The 15,545-nt window shown below is 42.0% G+C and overlaps 1 protein-coding gene across 11 annotated transcripts in view; it reads right to left on the bottom strand.

Moving 5' to 3' along the window:
• ABI1 (abl interactor 1) overlaps positions 1–15,278 on the bottom strand; it is a 77,154-nt gene extending 61,876 nt beyond the window's left edge. For 10 of the 11 annotated variants that reach the window (XM_038128166.1, XM_038128170.1, XM_038128172.1 and 7 more), the window contains exon 1: positions 15,012–15,277. In XM_038128166.1, the coding sequence (XP_037984094.1) occupies positions 15,012–15,128 (117 nt within the window). In that variant the 5' untranslated portion in view covers positions 15,129–15,277. Of the gene's footprint in view, positions 1–15,011 lie in introns of all 11 variants that reach the window. The other variant, XM_038128175.1, reaches the window with a different exon arrangement.
• Positions 15,279–15,545: the final 267 nt, after the last annotated feature.

Raw genomic sequence — 15,545 nt, 5'->3', positions numbered from 1 at the left:
AGCAGACACAAAGCGGGCTCTGACATCAGAGATATCAGCCAGAGCTCCAGACTGTTTGATTCATCATCCCTAGATGTATTTACATGACGTGCAGATGTGGCACCTAGGACATGGTTGACTAGTGGACTTGGCAATGCTGGGTTAATGACTGGACTTGATGGCCTTAAAGGCCTTCCCCAATCCAAACAATTCTATTATTCTGTGATTCTAATGCCACCCTTGGACTGTCAGACAGAAAAATAAATCCTTGGCACTTCCATAGCAGTCTTCTTCCTTCAACACTAAGAAAGCTACCCAAGGCTTTGGAGCATATGATTATTTTGGCACACCAGACAGCAGATAACAGCGAGTTAAAGAACTTACAGTGCACAGAGAAACAAATAGAATGTCTCTCAAATATTGATTTTGTTTTTGTAATAGGGCTTGAAAGAAGGTAAACAGAAAGCCATTTTAATTAAGTGATGGCACCCACCCTCAAATATTAACTCATCTAGCAAGACATTCTCCTTGATAAGTCAGAGACTTATTTTTCACTCTTTTTCTTTTGTGAGAATAAGAAGAAAACACTTTAGTATTTATTAGTTACTTCAATATCCTCTCTGTGATATAGTGGCAGCAACATAGAACCAAACTCAAGTTTCTCCAAACTGAGAGAAAAATCAGAACTTGATGGACTTAAGCATCATGCAAGCCTTTGAATGCAGACAGCTTAGTCACCTCCTTTGGGGCAAAGCTCCTCAGTTCACTCTGTGTGAAAAAGTTTCATTATGGTCATAACAATGTTTCCTCCTATGGATTTTGTTTACCTCTTCAGTTTACTTTCAAGGACTGGTGACTGCTCACATGAAGTCTTATTTCTGTTCTGACAAATCAAACTGAGGGTCTAAACCCAGAATACAGCAAATCTTGATCTGAAGACAAGCAACATGTTAAAAGTTTATGACTTCACAGGTAACCTTCAAAGACTATCTTTTTTTTTTTTTTCCCAGATTCTCACTCTCTAGTCCTCTCTATCTTCTGTGCAGGCCCGGAATCCTACCAGATAGCACTGAGCAAGCAAGGTTAAAACAATGAGATTTAGCATAAAGGATCAAATTACAGTCTCATCACAGCATGTCCTGGTATCACACATCATTATCAAAGACATTCTAGTATTCAAAGGGTGGCTATAAAAAAGATGGAATCTCCCTTTTTACAAGTTACTCCTGGGGAGATTCCAATTAGACACAACAGGAAAAGTTTTCACAATGAGAACAACCAGTCAGTCACTGGAATAATCTTGCCAGGGAAGTGGAGGAATCCCCAATACTGGACATCTTTAATATTCAACTGGACAGGGTGCTGGGCCATCTTATCTACATAATGCTTTCTTTTGCCCAAGAAAAGTTGGACCAGATAATTATTAAGGTTCCCTTCCAACCTGGTATTCTATGTTATGTCAACAATGCTCTGAACCCACACAACAGGGTAATCTCAACATCTGTGTGCAAAACAAACACACTGAACATCAGCATCTGCTAAAGGATTGGTCCAAAAACAAGGAGGCTCAAAGCTAAACTCTGCACTGCAACAGGTTCCTCCCCATGGAGATGTCAGAAATGTTGCAGGACAACAAAGCAGCGAAGGAAGGGGGAAAAGAGAGCACAGAAAGTCATAAGCAGGTCTGTCCAGCTCCAGGGAGAATCTCAAGACAACAAAATGTAGAGCCTAGAGTTACATTGGCTTTCAGACAATCAGCAATTTCTGGATTGCACGTGTTCCTAATTCAGGAACAGTTCTCATGTTTAAGAGAGTCACTTTAGATACACAGCTGCTGCCCAGATTTTACAGTTCAGGCAGTTCCCAAACATCACAGTATTTTAAAAACAAAGAAAACAATGGCCATTATAGGATCAAATTCTCTACTCATGCTTTGTATCGCTACACTGCTGACTATTTAGTGTCTTGAAGATGAATATACTCAGTCCAGCAGAAAATCATCACGTATCTCACAGTACTTAGACCAGAAACTAGTGGATTCCCACAATTTTGTAGTAGCTTATTTCCCAGCACAAGGCATACTCTCACATAGCACACAGGCTGTACAGTGATCTCATGGTAATAAAGTAATGGACTGCAATACAAGGAATGATTGTTTTTATAAAAACTTGCATGTAATTGGAAAAAAATCAACCTAATTTCTGTTTCTATCTGATCACATAAACAGCAAATACTGCTCAGACTTTGACATACTCCTGCACCTGACGGTACAATTTTTATTTGATAGTGGCTGTAAGCACACTACATTCAGCTTCTGTTTACATAATTATTTTTATGATGTTAAAATTTTATCCTATGGTTAGCAACAACATTCCAAAACCTTACACGCAGAAGCTCACTTACATAGTGGGTTATTTAAATTGCAACAAGTAGGAATTTATCTCCTCTAAAAACCACACACAACAGAACAAAACAGATGGCACAGGAGTATGGAGGAGAAGGAGTAGGAATGGTTAGTCAATTTGGCAAGTCATTTCTTTCCCCACCAAAAAAAGTGAACAGAAGAATAGATAACCAGAACTAAATAAATATGGTAATATTCACATCCAGCAATAGGTAAAACCTAACTTACAGAAACCAACAGAAGAAAGCAAGCAAATTCTTTAATAGGAAGTACAGCATCAAGTTCAGGAGCGAGGGAATTGCTTTGTTTGGCTTTTCCAAACAAAGTCCTTGGTGAGACAATTGCTGTGCTGTTAGCTAGTACAGCAGTAGTTCAAGTGAGTAGCTTTCTCTAGAAATACAGCTACTGCAGACAGACTGCAATGCCTCTTGCAGACAGGAAAGTTTTCTAATCAGTGTTGAAGTTGCACTTTTTAAGATGCACCTTCACATTATTTTAAAGACTGCTTCCCCTTCATGTACAATGTAGAGGTCAGATTTAAGCATATGCAGGAGGTGCAGAGTCATACAGACAACCATAGAGCTGCATTTCCGTGCAAACAGATGCATAAGAAGAGTCATACCCACATCAGTCTGTCTCCCCCTGCCAGCCATAAAACAAAACCTGAACTATTCTATTTCAGCACTTGTCATAGGGCCATCAGGACACCTTGCTATCTCCTCTGTCATCAGCTTGAGTGGCCTTATTAGAGCTGCAGAGGAGCTGTGCTCAGAGAAAGTCCCCTGACAACAGGAACACATCGCTGCAGTTATGTATCCACCCATACCCACACTGCCACTACCTCTGCAGCTGTACACCCTGGAGGAAGCTGGGCTAAAACACAGGAGAGGCCACGGGAGGACATGTACAGCAGTGGAGCAGCACCTGGGATGGTGGATCTGTCGTTTCCAGCTACTTCAAAGCTTGGGATGGCCTCTCTACACTGCAAGAGGCAGAAGTAGTAGCCCAAGAAAATTTTATACCCATTAAGTCTGCTGGTAAGGCTTAGTATCAGAGATAAGATTCTCACTATGATACACTATGATGTGAGCATCTGCAAGTAAGCCCAGGACTGGAACAAGTACATTTCATAAGCCCTGTTCAAAACTTTAGTTTAAAACAGCAATAAGTGGCTGTGTCAGTAAAGAAAAAAAAATGCAGCTGTACACTAAAAACATGCTCTTGGTTTTACTGAAGAATACACAGTATTTACATGTAAATTAAATCCTGCATGAATAGGGGGACAGAGAAGAAAAAACTTTTTCTACAAAACCAGCCTAAACACTGAAGATATGTCCAAAGCAGAACTGGAAACTGGTCTTTTTACCACCTCCCCTCCCCACCAGCTCTTGGGTTAGGGAACTGCTTTTCATCTTCCTGCCTTGTTGTTTTTCAATGGAAACTGAAAAGCACAAGAAACCAAACAGACCGACAACAAGCATGTTTTCTGTTAAACAACTACAGAAATTAATTTTGCTATTCACAAAAAGAGAATTTTCTTATCATCATGGATGGCCACATTTTTGCACCCATTATACTTGAATGATGATGCATTTTTCTTAACTTTCACAATGGTTGTTTGCATTTAGTCATTTTCTGAGGAGGCAAGAAGCTTAAATGAGTACCTTTGCTCATTATTTATGTTCTCTATTTGCCTAACTCCTGCACAACTGCTCCATTAAACACCTCTTCCTCTCCAAGGCTGATTTTAAAAAGCCTCCTGCTTTATGAGACTGACAAGTATGACTCACAGTATTCCCCACATTCATTCCCCCAGGCCTCGTGGGATGTTATGCAGCCAGTAAAAGTACCTGTTCCAGTTCATACTCCCCCACGCCCACTGCTGCTGCAGTAAACCCTTACAGCAATCTGGGGAAAAAGTAAAGCTATTTCTCTGCTGTAGGCAGGAAACAAATAGTAACAGTATTTGCTTTTCATATTGTCCTTCTCAGAACCACAGTTAGCAAGAGAGAGTGGCTGAACACAATGAAGGAAGTTACACACTCTTCCCCATTCTTCCTGTGCTCTTATTCCCACCAGAAACTAGGGAGTTTCTCAAGACCCTCAAACTGATTTTCAGTAATCATTCAAACCATTCCCATTTTCTATAAGCAAGGCAGAAAGTTATTCTACATAGATTATCTACTCTTAAAGTTCCTCCCATGCCCAAGGAACACATTTAAATACTCTATACATATGACATTCAGGACCAAAACCAGCAACTTCTCTCCAGCAGAGGACCAAAAATTAGCAGGTACCATACCCCTGCATACTTGGCTTCTATCCTCAGTAAACAAGCTTCTCTCATAATTACAAAAATGTCTCCCTCAGTCTCTGAACAGTCAATATTCACTCACTGCAGAGTACTGAGAACAGCTGATTTTAAAGTTCATGTTCATGGACAGTAGGTTTTCAAAGAGGGAATGTGTGCTAGAAAGCTTTCCACTGGCTGTTATCATTCTCCACTGGTTAAAGGACAGACTGATAACGAAGAATGAAATACACATTTAGAACTGACAGCCACTACTGAAGAGATACAAGATTTCTTACGAAGTCAGCTCATTGTATGAGCCCGAGCTTCAAATACATCTATGACAACCACAATTTCTCTAACAGTCAAAGTTAAAGACACCTTAGAAATTAGATTTTAAATCTATTGCCATTTAAGACAAATCCCAGGACTACTGCGGCAACCACATCATTTGAGTGCTGGGAGAACATATGGTATGCTGCAGCAGGAAACACACCCACGGTATTTGAAGAGAGCCCTTGTAGAGCCAAGCACTTCCAAACCAGACGCATATTTTATCGAACGCAGCTAAAGCCAGGAGTTTGCATCATAGAAACAATAGCTCCTCCCAGAGATTTAGAAATCCTGCAAGTCAGACAGCAAAGCAAAAGCTGAACAATCCCCAGCCAGGTCTCGAAGATCTTGCCAATTTAAGTGCATCGATCCACCATATCTCTACTTGTTACTCTGACACTCACTGGACCCTGACTGAAACACCATCCAAGCCACCTGCCATGAGGCTTCTCGGTGGAAACCTTGCAGGTTATAACCATATTTTATAAAACCCTTTAAGGATCCGGTCCAGCTCTGCTTTGTGGACACACACGTGTAAAGAGAACACCATTCCTCCTGCCACATTCACTTTCCTTCACTGTTAAGACAACCAAAGCCCTCCAAGCAGAGGAGTTTCATTATGCCTATTTTACTCCTTAGTCTCAAAAGAGTAACAAAAGGATCAGTTTCCTGAAGAAGACAGGTTTCTCATAAAGGAAAGGTTTGGCTGTATATAAATATAAGAGGCCTCATAAGAATTTTACTAATGGGGAGAATCATATCAGTCCCATTCCACATCGTCTTTCCAGCTGCATTCCATTTCCTCTGTACCCTGGTCATCATGGCTTCCTCAGGTAGAGACTACTGCAGAGATAAGACTTTAGTGCCTCAACTCTGTGCCAATCAAGATAATTTTAGAAATAAATGTGTATAAATGTCTTTGGTAGCTGCAGGTTTCAAATTGCTAGCAAACCCATGCTAGTAGAAACTGTCAGAAAGGCATAATGAAAAATAGTTGCATAATATAAGTTGCAAGGCAATAAAATATGCAGTTAAATAATAGAAAGAGATTAATTAAAAGAAATAGCCAAGGGAGAATAGGTTTTCAGATCAGATCTGAAATGACACAAAGTCAACAACATGAAAATGAGACAAAAGGTCTAATAAGCAATCTGCAGCAAGCAGAAGACTTGAACAGGGAGAGAGAAATCAGCAAATTCACATTAAGATCACAGCCTAGGAGAAGCACATGGAAAGAGAGAAACTATACTAGTTCTATTTAGTGACATAAGAGCAATTGACATTACTAAGTATGTGAAAAGACAAGCCATGGCATGGCATTCTGCAGCTACTTAGATGTTGATGCAGTAATCTGATGCATCTGCCTGGACACCTTGTTCTTCTCTTGTCTATTTGCTTTATGCAGATGTTTTCTTATCATAGGCTTCAGAAAACGCAGAACTATTGCATGAGGACCACAGCTCAAGTACTAACTTGTAGCACACCTGCTACAACAAAGTTAAATAAGGTGCACAGCTGACAATGATTGCTGCAGGACAAATACTGCTTGGCAGATTTGCTGACCCCAAAGTACAACAAGGAGATCAGAAAATGAAAGTGAAGATATGCATCTGGTAAAAGATTATCCATGAAAAAAAAGCCACAAAAAACCCCACACTTGCCTGATAAGGCATAGCTTATAAAAAGTATTATCATGTGAAACACTGGTGTGAAAGTAGCCAGCAGAGTCTATACTTCAATTATTTTCCAAGAATTGTTATACTTCAAGTGGTAAACAAACATTTTTTTTCTTGGAACTATTTATAACTTTAAGACCACCCAGTAGGAACATTACATTCAACTCTAAGGATGTCAAACCAACATTTGTTTTAGTAAGACTCCTCTGTCTGAGTTCTGAGAGGTCTTCCTGCTCTTAACAAAAGTAGGAACAGTACCATATTTTATTCCTATTTGTCTTTGAGGTTACAATAAATTTAGGACAGGGATGCAGAGTCTCTTCCTCATTAATTCTTTAACTGTACATCTCTACAATATCAGAGTTTTCTTACACATGCAGCAGCATGCTTGCACTTTAACTCCTGCTGCATAAAGAGCATACAGAATTAATTATTTTGGACTCAGAGAGGAAGGGATGACACTGTCACAAATCTATCTGCTATAAGAAACATAAGAAAGATGCAATCTCATTGCAGAAGTGACAACCTTTACTGTTCTTTCAGAAGATTCCACAGTGTTGGAAGATACAGCATGGCACACATCATCTCTGGAGGTTGTGAAGAGAATCTATCATAGGGGAGGCTCAAACTAAGGGAAGTTTCGATTTTCAGATACTTTTTCAGTTTGTCAAACCCCAGCACTTACTAAACATATTTGATCTGGAACCTTTGACAAGAATTTTATTAAAATGAAGTCCCTTTTTAAGTAGTCAGTCTTTTTCAGAGTTAGTTTAACTTGCTTCTTTAGCTCAGCCAGCAGGTTACCTACCAATTCCAACTCACGTTAATAGAAACTGCTGAATTGTACAAGTTGCACCAGAAAATGCTACACTCATGTTTCACTTCAAGCTGAAAGTCTCACGCAGGATTCCCCACCCCTCCTTTTCTTCTGAACTACCAGCATCATAGTAACAAATATATGTTCTGCAAAGCAAGCATGCATGGCTCCTGTTAACAACATTAAGGGCTTGCACAAGTATATTTGCACAGTCTCAAGAAAAGGTGGCATCTACACTCTTATTAATTAACCCAAGGAAAGTAACACCTTCCCTCTAAAATCAGGAGGAAGATTTTAGAGTTCTGTTTTCATCTGCTGCATACAAAATTGATTCTTTAAAGAGCCCACCTGTTAAAAATGCTGTAACTTCTATTTCAATACCTGGCACTAAGCTGATGAAACTCTTGACTGAGCCTACCTCCCGCACCATCAGGACACACTGACAGGCTGGGGGTGCAGGAGGAAAGGCACCTGCAGTACCATCTTACGCAGAGCTGTGTTCAGGAGCACGCCGAGACCTATTCTCCACAGCACCCTGGTCTTGGCTCTCAAGGGGTCTCTGCAAGAGGTGCAAAGGGCTATTTCTGCAACCCACAGCAGACATCAAGTCCCTGCAGCCGCTGCTTCACCAGCAAGGTCAGGAAAAGGGAGGAACCAGACTGAGGCACGGTATCTACCATTTCAAATTCCGCAGTTACTTCCCCTTAAGGGTGGGGGATCACTCTGACCAAGCCCACCCGCCTCTGTCACCAGTGCTCAGATTTGGGATAGGGGTGGAAGGAATAGCATCAAAGGAAGACCACACTAGGGAACACAGATGCTAAAGAGAGCAAGAATGCTCAGGTAGTTATGAACAAGCCTGGACACTGAGTAAGCAGTGTCCCACAAGCAATTTCCTACCATGCAACAAGAAAAACCACACTACACTCCTTTAGACTCCAAGTCACTAAATAAGGACTGAACACAGGCAGAGAGAGCAAGATATCCCCTTATCCCTCAAGGCTGCCTTGCTAAGCCAGGACTGACACTTTGTCCACACAGCTGCCACCCCACTGTTCTGTAGCTAAGCAAGATTTCGGTCACCAGAAATGTCAAACACAGACTGCTTTCACCAATGAGAAATAGAGCGGCATCTTCTCGTGCCTCTGCCAAGACCCACCAACACGCAGACAAACAGTACTGTGAGCCTTATGTAACTCCTGAGGTTGAAAGACAAAAAAAATTAGGATCTCAAGGCTCTTATGAGAGGTGGCACGTTAAATTCTTAAGAAGTAATTGCTGCTAATGAGTTCAATGATCGTTTCAGGTGCATATTTTCCTGAAAGAGTCATTACACTGCCTCTGTGCATACTGTCTCTGTGTTTCTGTGGATACCCACATTTTGCTGTGTTGCAGTATAACAGAGGCAGTCTGGAAAGGGGTGGGGTGGCAGGGGGAACAGCACTGGAAGTCCACACAATCAGGTTCTGTTCCCAAATCTGACAATATGTCCCTATATGACCTTCCATCAGCCAGTTAGAAGTTCCATGCCTCCACTTATGCTTTTGTAAAATGAAGACACTTCAAAATGCCAAAGAAAGATACTGGGAGGCTGCATCAGTTCTTTCGTTTCAGAGTTCAGGCTTTTTTCTTCTGTTAAACTTAGATTAGATACTAACAGGAACTTTGCCCTCAGAAGTACAACACTTCCTACTTGTACTCCACCTGCTCCGGTACTCTTACCTTCATTACAACTGCCTTCATTCTCCCCTTTATAAGACCTTCCCAAGGCTCACCTATTTTCTCTTTACCAGGAGAGCTACTTACTGTAACAACCTCGCAGAGAACCAGAGGGAACTATTAGATTGCTGCCCCATTTAATCATACTTCTTTCTTCCTTCCAGCAATTCCACAGGACTGTGCACAGCAAGAACAGCACAGGGAGCAAGGATCACACTCGGCATACCCTGACTGCAGACATCCTGCAAGCTTCTTCCTTCCAACAATGCACAAACAGAAGGGGGTGGAGAGCACTTCCCTTGTGCAAGAAACAGTACATACCTGTAAAAGCTTATCCCAATCCACTTTACTGCACCTGATTAAGGTAGCACTTAAGAAAAATGGAGCAGCAATAGCAGACAACATCCTCCTGGTTTCTCAAACCAAATATACCAAAATTAATGGAAACATTTCAAATTTGGAAAAGCTCATATCATCTACTTCCTCTAGACACAAACCAGACATACAACACCCTAGGATTCGTCTTTTTTAAATCCAGTGTAACCATTTGCTGATTCAGTGAAGTTGAGCTACAGTCTTATTGCTCCTATGAGTTAAAGCTTTATTTTCCAAAACACAAAGACACTTGCATAGGCACAGAAGACCTACACAAGGCACAGAAGAGCTATAAGCCTAACCCACCAACCTGTACCTATATTATTATTCTTTAAAAAAAAAATCAAAAACCACACACAGAATAGCCAGTGCCTTTTATACTGCTGGCAAACATTTGCTTAAACTACCTTAAAAAGAACATTATCTCAAAGTATAATGCAACACCTTTTTTAAAAAAATATTATTTAAAACTACAAAGCATAAGAGATACATTTGTATTTTATCTCATTGCTCTCTAATTTTGAACTACATTTGGTGTTACAGAAAGTGAACTTAATTTGCTTTTTTTGTCAAATGTTCCAAATTTAGCAAGAAAACTCATGGAAGAAAAAATATTATATTACTGTATTTACTCTCAAACTAATTAACCTATGAACATAAAAGCATACAAGTTCTAACAGCACATAAAGGATTTGTATTAGTGACAATTTAAGAAGTTTATCCTTTTAGAGCAGCTCATTTCCTGAATTAGACATTCTGAGTGAACTTCTTTGTACCGAACTAAGTTAAGCCACTTTCCATGTGCCAGGCAATGAAACTGAGTTTCTGACCAGCTACCAATGTTTAAAGAAAAGCCACAAAAAAAAAAGGTTCATTAGTGTAGGAAATATCTATAGTATAGAAGCATAGAACATCCAACTTATCAAGCAAAAATAGTTCCTCTATGCATCTTGGACGATAACATAAATATTTATGAAACTTTCTGCATGCCACACTTCTGCTCAATGCCACGCATTTACTTTTCTACCAACTGCAGAGATACTTTAGTTTTTTGGCAATAGCAGTTAAACTGAAATCTGTCCGTGCTTTCGTCTGTTTTACTCAGAATAGCTTGTTAATTCACCATTCAATTTCCACATACCAGTCAGAAGCTACAGAAGGAAGTAACATGACAGAAAAACACACATTTAGGCAACACAGCACTTACTTCCTTAAAAGGTCTCTAAATTTATTTTTCTAAAGCCGCTAAATCTACCCACTTGAAACTATCAAGATGAGAATTTATACAAGGAGTGCAAGCTATTTGTTTAGAGATTCTCACAGTCATATTAAAATTATATTTGAGCTTAAAAACAAAAATTACAGATGGATCTTCAGAAGTGGTCTAGAAGCTTGAGACTGGCAAAAACTACGTATATCTGCATATGCATAAACAAGGTTATAAGGAACACTTGATTTAGACAGCAGGAGAGTTGTAAGCAGTGTTTTGTAGTACAGAGAGGCCTCTCTGGGATACACCAGTCAACTGAAGTTGTTCAAAAGGAAGTCATCAGCGCAGTAACAATGCACAAGCTGATTTCCTGTGTCATTCTAATGCTTCATAAACTAGTTATTGTAAATAAGTTCCTTAAAACACCAAAATAACTCAATACAGCCAGAAAAATGACTAGTGGATCTCTACGGAAGATAGTGCTTTTCAGCTGAAGAATCATGACTAGAACTGCAAATGCTCTAACACCTTGTTATTTCTGTATTAAATAGTACTGATCAAGTCAATATTGTCTACACTGATGAAACTCCTCACTAGCATCTTCAGCTTTATGCTACAGATTTTCAGATAGCCTTTTGGTTACAAGCGCACCAAAAGAGCTAGTCCCAGAATATACCTGCAGGCAAAATGATTTGGGGAAGACATCAGCTATGGGAACTTACATTTTGAAAATATTTTTTAAAAATTAATACATCTATATATAAGAAAAATTATTCCAGAAGGCAAAAATATGCCTTACAGATTTAAGGTTCAAAACTCACTCTTAAAACCATTCAGAGTTTAAGCCTCTGACCTAAAACAGGGATCTAATTTTCTACCTGCTTGTTATTGAAGCTTTCAACCACAAACATCACAGATTTTAAATACTGTCAGAGATTAAATAATGTACTTATAATGCCCTTTTCCTTCTATACAAAGCCAAAATCACCACCAAAACATCACAATGTTCTTCAGCTACTATTTCTACATTTGGTTTTCTTTATTTTTTTTCTGTCTCCCTTTTTCTCCCATCTCCTTCAAGACTGCCACCATACTGTACTTTCCTTTTAGCACTGCAGGTCTTCCTTAGAAGCTTATGTGCTCTGCTTCTCCTGAATTCTTTCCTCTTCGTAACAAACAAACTTCCTAGATAACTAGAATACATGATCTGGAGGGCAAACTGCGTTACCAGCCAGCATTCTGACATAGTCACAGTGTGCCTTAGCAAGAAACTGCTTCCTGCTTTTCTGAGAACAGCAATTTTCAACTGGAGATTCCCGAATGCTGTCATATTTCCTAAATGCTCCAGTAAAAGGGTACTTACTCTCCACACAGCTACATTCGCCATCAGGCAGGCAAGTTTAAGCCAGGTGAGCTTTTTCCCCATTTCTCTCTTTTTTTTTCCCCCCCTAAGGAATCTCTAATGACATTGAATACAAGTTTTCCTTGAGAAATCAGCATGACTGAAATTTTACCAGAATTATTCTCAGCTTAAGTAAGAGAGACAAAACAAAATTCCTGTACTTTCAAATAAAATACACACACACACACACACATATATATATATCTTGAATACAGCAGTATTAGGGCTCGGAAATTACTTTCCTGCTTAAGTCAGGAAAGAATATAAACAACAACACTGAGAACATCATTCTGTCTCCTATTACAATCACTATAAATCGTTAGTGCCAGCACTCAGAATAGTCTGACAAACCTGTTTCACCTCAGTGGCACAACTCAGAGTGGGTAACAGCACTCGGTAATTTTTACCACTATGGAGCACTTCGCTTTTTCCACAGAAAAAAAGAAACCACTCCAAATTCAAAGTGGCTAAACTGAACCAGCTACATGCTACCAGATAAGTTACAATATCTAGCTACTAGTGAAGTATTTTAACATTCACTTCATGGCCAGGTTCTGTGTTCTGGTCTGGCTTTTTTATAAAATGCTCAATTACATTAAACACATGGATTTTGTACTGTATGTTTGTTAAGCCTCTTCCTTTCCTTTTCTCCCTTCCCAACCCACAATACTCATACACCCAAATCTCATAACCCAGTGCCCTGTGTCATACTGTCTAATCCAGCAGTGCCCCCACCACATGCACTGGCAGTATAATCTGTTCAGTAGTGCAACTGGACAGCAGATGGCTTTGCATCAAGTGCTGATTAAAAAAACCACCTCCATCAAACACTTTAAAAAATACATAGTTTTATCAATACATTTACCATTTTTACTGAGCAAATGTACAATACATGTAAAATACAAGCAAGGTATATACATTTTCCAAAGCTACTGTACAAGACTGCATTAGGAATTTTAGAACTCCGGCTTCCCTTCAAAAGGGATAAACACAGCTGTGCAAAGATAAAACAGACCCCACCAATCCCACATCCAGATGACCTTGATACTTGAGGTGAAAATGAGCTACCAAACTAAAAAAAAAAAAAAAAAAAAAAAAAAAAAAGGAAAGGAAAAGTCACCCCAAATGACTGGATGGGAATTTGCTCAAGTGTTGTGTTTATTTGGTTTGTTTGATGAAAATAAGGAAAGACAAGTTTTATGACTCTGAAGAAAATGATGTAACTGAAAATTCTCTGCACCTTTCTGACATAGGGAAAAGTCAGGAGCAGGAGACACGTCAAAACTTGTGCTGCAATTACCATACTCATGTATTTGTCATATTTCCCATGAGTAAAACCAAATGAACCTCGCCTCTTAGAAGCATTTATATCAGCAGCTTTCTCTGGGTGGAGCAAACAACTCGGAAGCATAAATAGACATTAACTCATACTACCTCATACACCACAAAAAAACCCCAAAACTTGAAAAGAGGGCTTGTTAAAGCAGTTTTAATTCAAATATCTCATTTTAAAAAATCACTTCATATTATTAAAGATGTACTTCCATATTTGCTGTTCCATTACTAAAAACAGTAAGATAGCTTACCAGCAATAATGGATACCAAAGATGTTAGTAACCTGAATTACATACGTATCACAGGTAATCTAGTATTAGATTCAACAAGTTCACTCTACGAACTGTCTAGTAAATAAAGTTTATTTGCCTTTCCCCTTCAATTTTTTTACGGAAAAAAAAAAAGCTGAGTTTCAGCATCTCTGGATGGTTCTGCATCCAGATCAGTAAGACTAAAGACCGAGACTTAGAGTCACGTGATGTAAATCCTACAAAAAATAATAATAGTAAATTGTGCTTAAAGTAGCCTCACAAAAACAGACTTAAAAGAAGGCCAAGAAGCACTGGCAATCTGTGGGATGGAAAAAAATCCACACCGACCGGTGGAGAGACCAACGGAGCCGTTTCCCGCACGAGAGACCGGGTCTGCAATCACTGTTGTAGGCTGTTGGAGCCGGGCAGGCTGCGAGAGGCACAGATTGCCATTTTGAAACACCGCCTCACGCCCGCACGGCGGTGCCAGCCCACGGGCAGCCTCCTGCCCCCGCACGCCGCTCACGGCAGCGCTGCGGACCCGCAGCACCGCGGCTCCCTCGGCCCCGCCGGGACGCACACGCCGAGCAGGAGCGGGCGCGGATCCCCGAGCTCCGTGATGTCACCCGTGTGCGGGGCCCCTTCCGCTCCCCGCGCCGCTGCGGCGGCGGCCCCGGCGGAGCGCGGTGCGGAGCCGCCCGGCACCCGCGCCCCACGTGCGGCGCATCCGCCCCGGCCACCGCCACCGACCGCCGCCCCGAGGCCCGTCCGCGGCCCCCGGAGGGAGCCCCGCCGCCGGGAAGCCGTGGGGAAGCCCGGGATACCGGGTCGGAGCCGGCCGCACGGAGAGGCTGGGGGGCCCTCGCGCCTCCCTCACCCCCACCCCAGCCCTGGGAGGTCTCCGGGATGTGACTCATGATAAATAAATACAGAGGGGGGGAAAGGAAAAAAAAACCCGAAAAAAAAAAAAAGACACACCCTCGGAGCCGGACTGACATAATAACCCCCTCCCTTCCCCTCTGGAGCGGGGGAAGGGAAGCCTGGCCGTTCAGCTGGGAAAGTTGAAAGAAAAGGCAAACCCGAGGGACCGGCTGCGGGGCGGGAGCCGCGGCGAGGGCAGCCAGGCGCCGCTGCCCCTCGGGCGGCTCCGGCCCCGCCGCCCGCACCAGAGATCCGAGCGCCGCCGCCGGTCCCCGGTGCGCTGCCCCGCCGCCCCTCACCTGGATGTAGTTGTTTTCGCAGTAGTCGGCGACTCGAGTGAGGTTCTGGTAGCTCTCGAGCAGAGCCCGCTTGCCAGAAGGGATTTCCTCCTCTAGCAACATCTGCAACTCTGCCATTTTCCACCCCTCCGCATCGCTTCCTCTTGCATTAAAGAGACAGCGGCAGCGCCGGGCTCGCAACCCGCCTGGTATTGTGGGATTCCTCCTCGCCTCGCTTTCGTGAACGCTCGCTTTCCCCACCCATCCTTCCCCTCCGAGGGGAGGGGAAAAAAAAGAAGAGAAAAAAAAAAAAAAAACAAGAAAAAGGAGGAAAAGCCCGCCCTCGCTGTGCGAAGGCAGCCGGGAGTTGTAGGCAGGGCCGGTCGCATGCGCGGGGCGGCCGGCGCTCATGGGCACCGCCCGCGGGCCGGAGGGACGTGGTGGGGCCCGGAGTGCTCCGGCCTGGCTGCTTCCCGCGGCCGGACGGCCGTGCCGGACTGTCCTGCTGGGAGCCCAGAGACCGGGGGACACAGTGCTGTCCATCCCCGCCCCGCT

Source organism: Motacilla alba, chromosome 2 (assembly GCF_015832195.1).
Source record: "Motacilla alba alba isolate MOTALB_02 chromosome 2, Motacilla_alba_V1.0_pri, whole genome shotgun sequence".
Taxonomy (NCBI): domain Eukaryota; kingdom Metazoa; phylum Chordata; class Aves; order Passeriformes; family Motacillidae; genus Motacilla; species Motacilla alba.
This window is presented reverse-complemented; position numbering and strand designations above follow the sequence as displayed.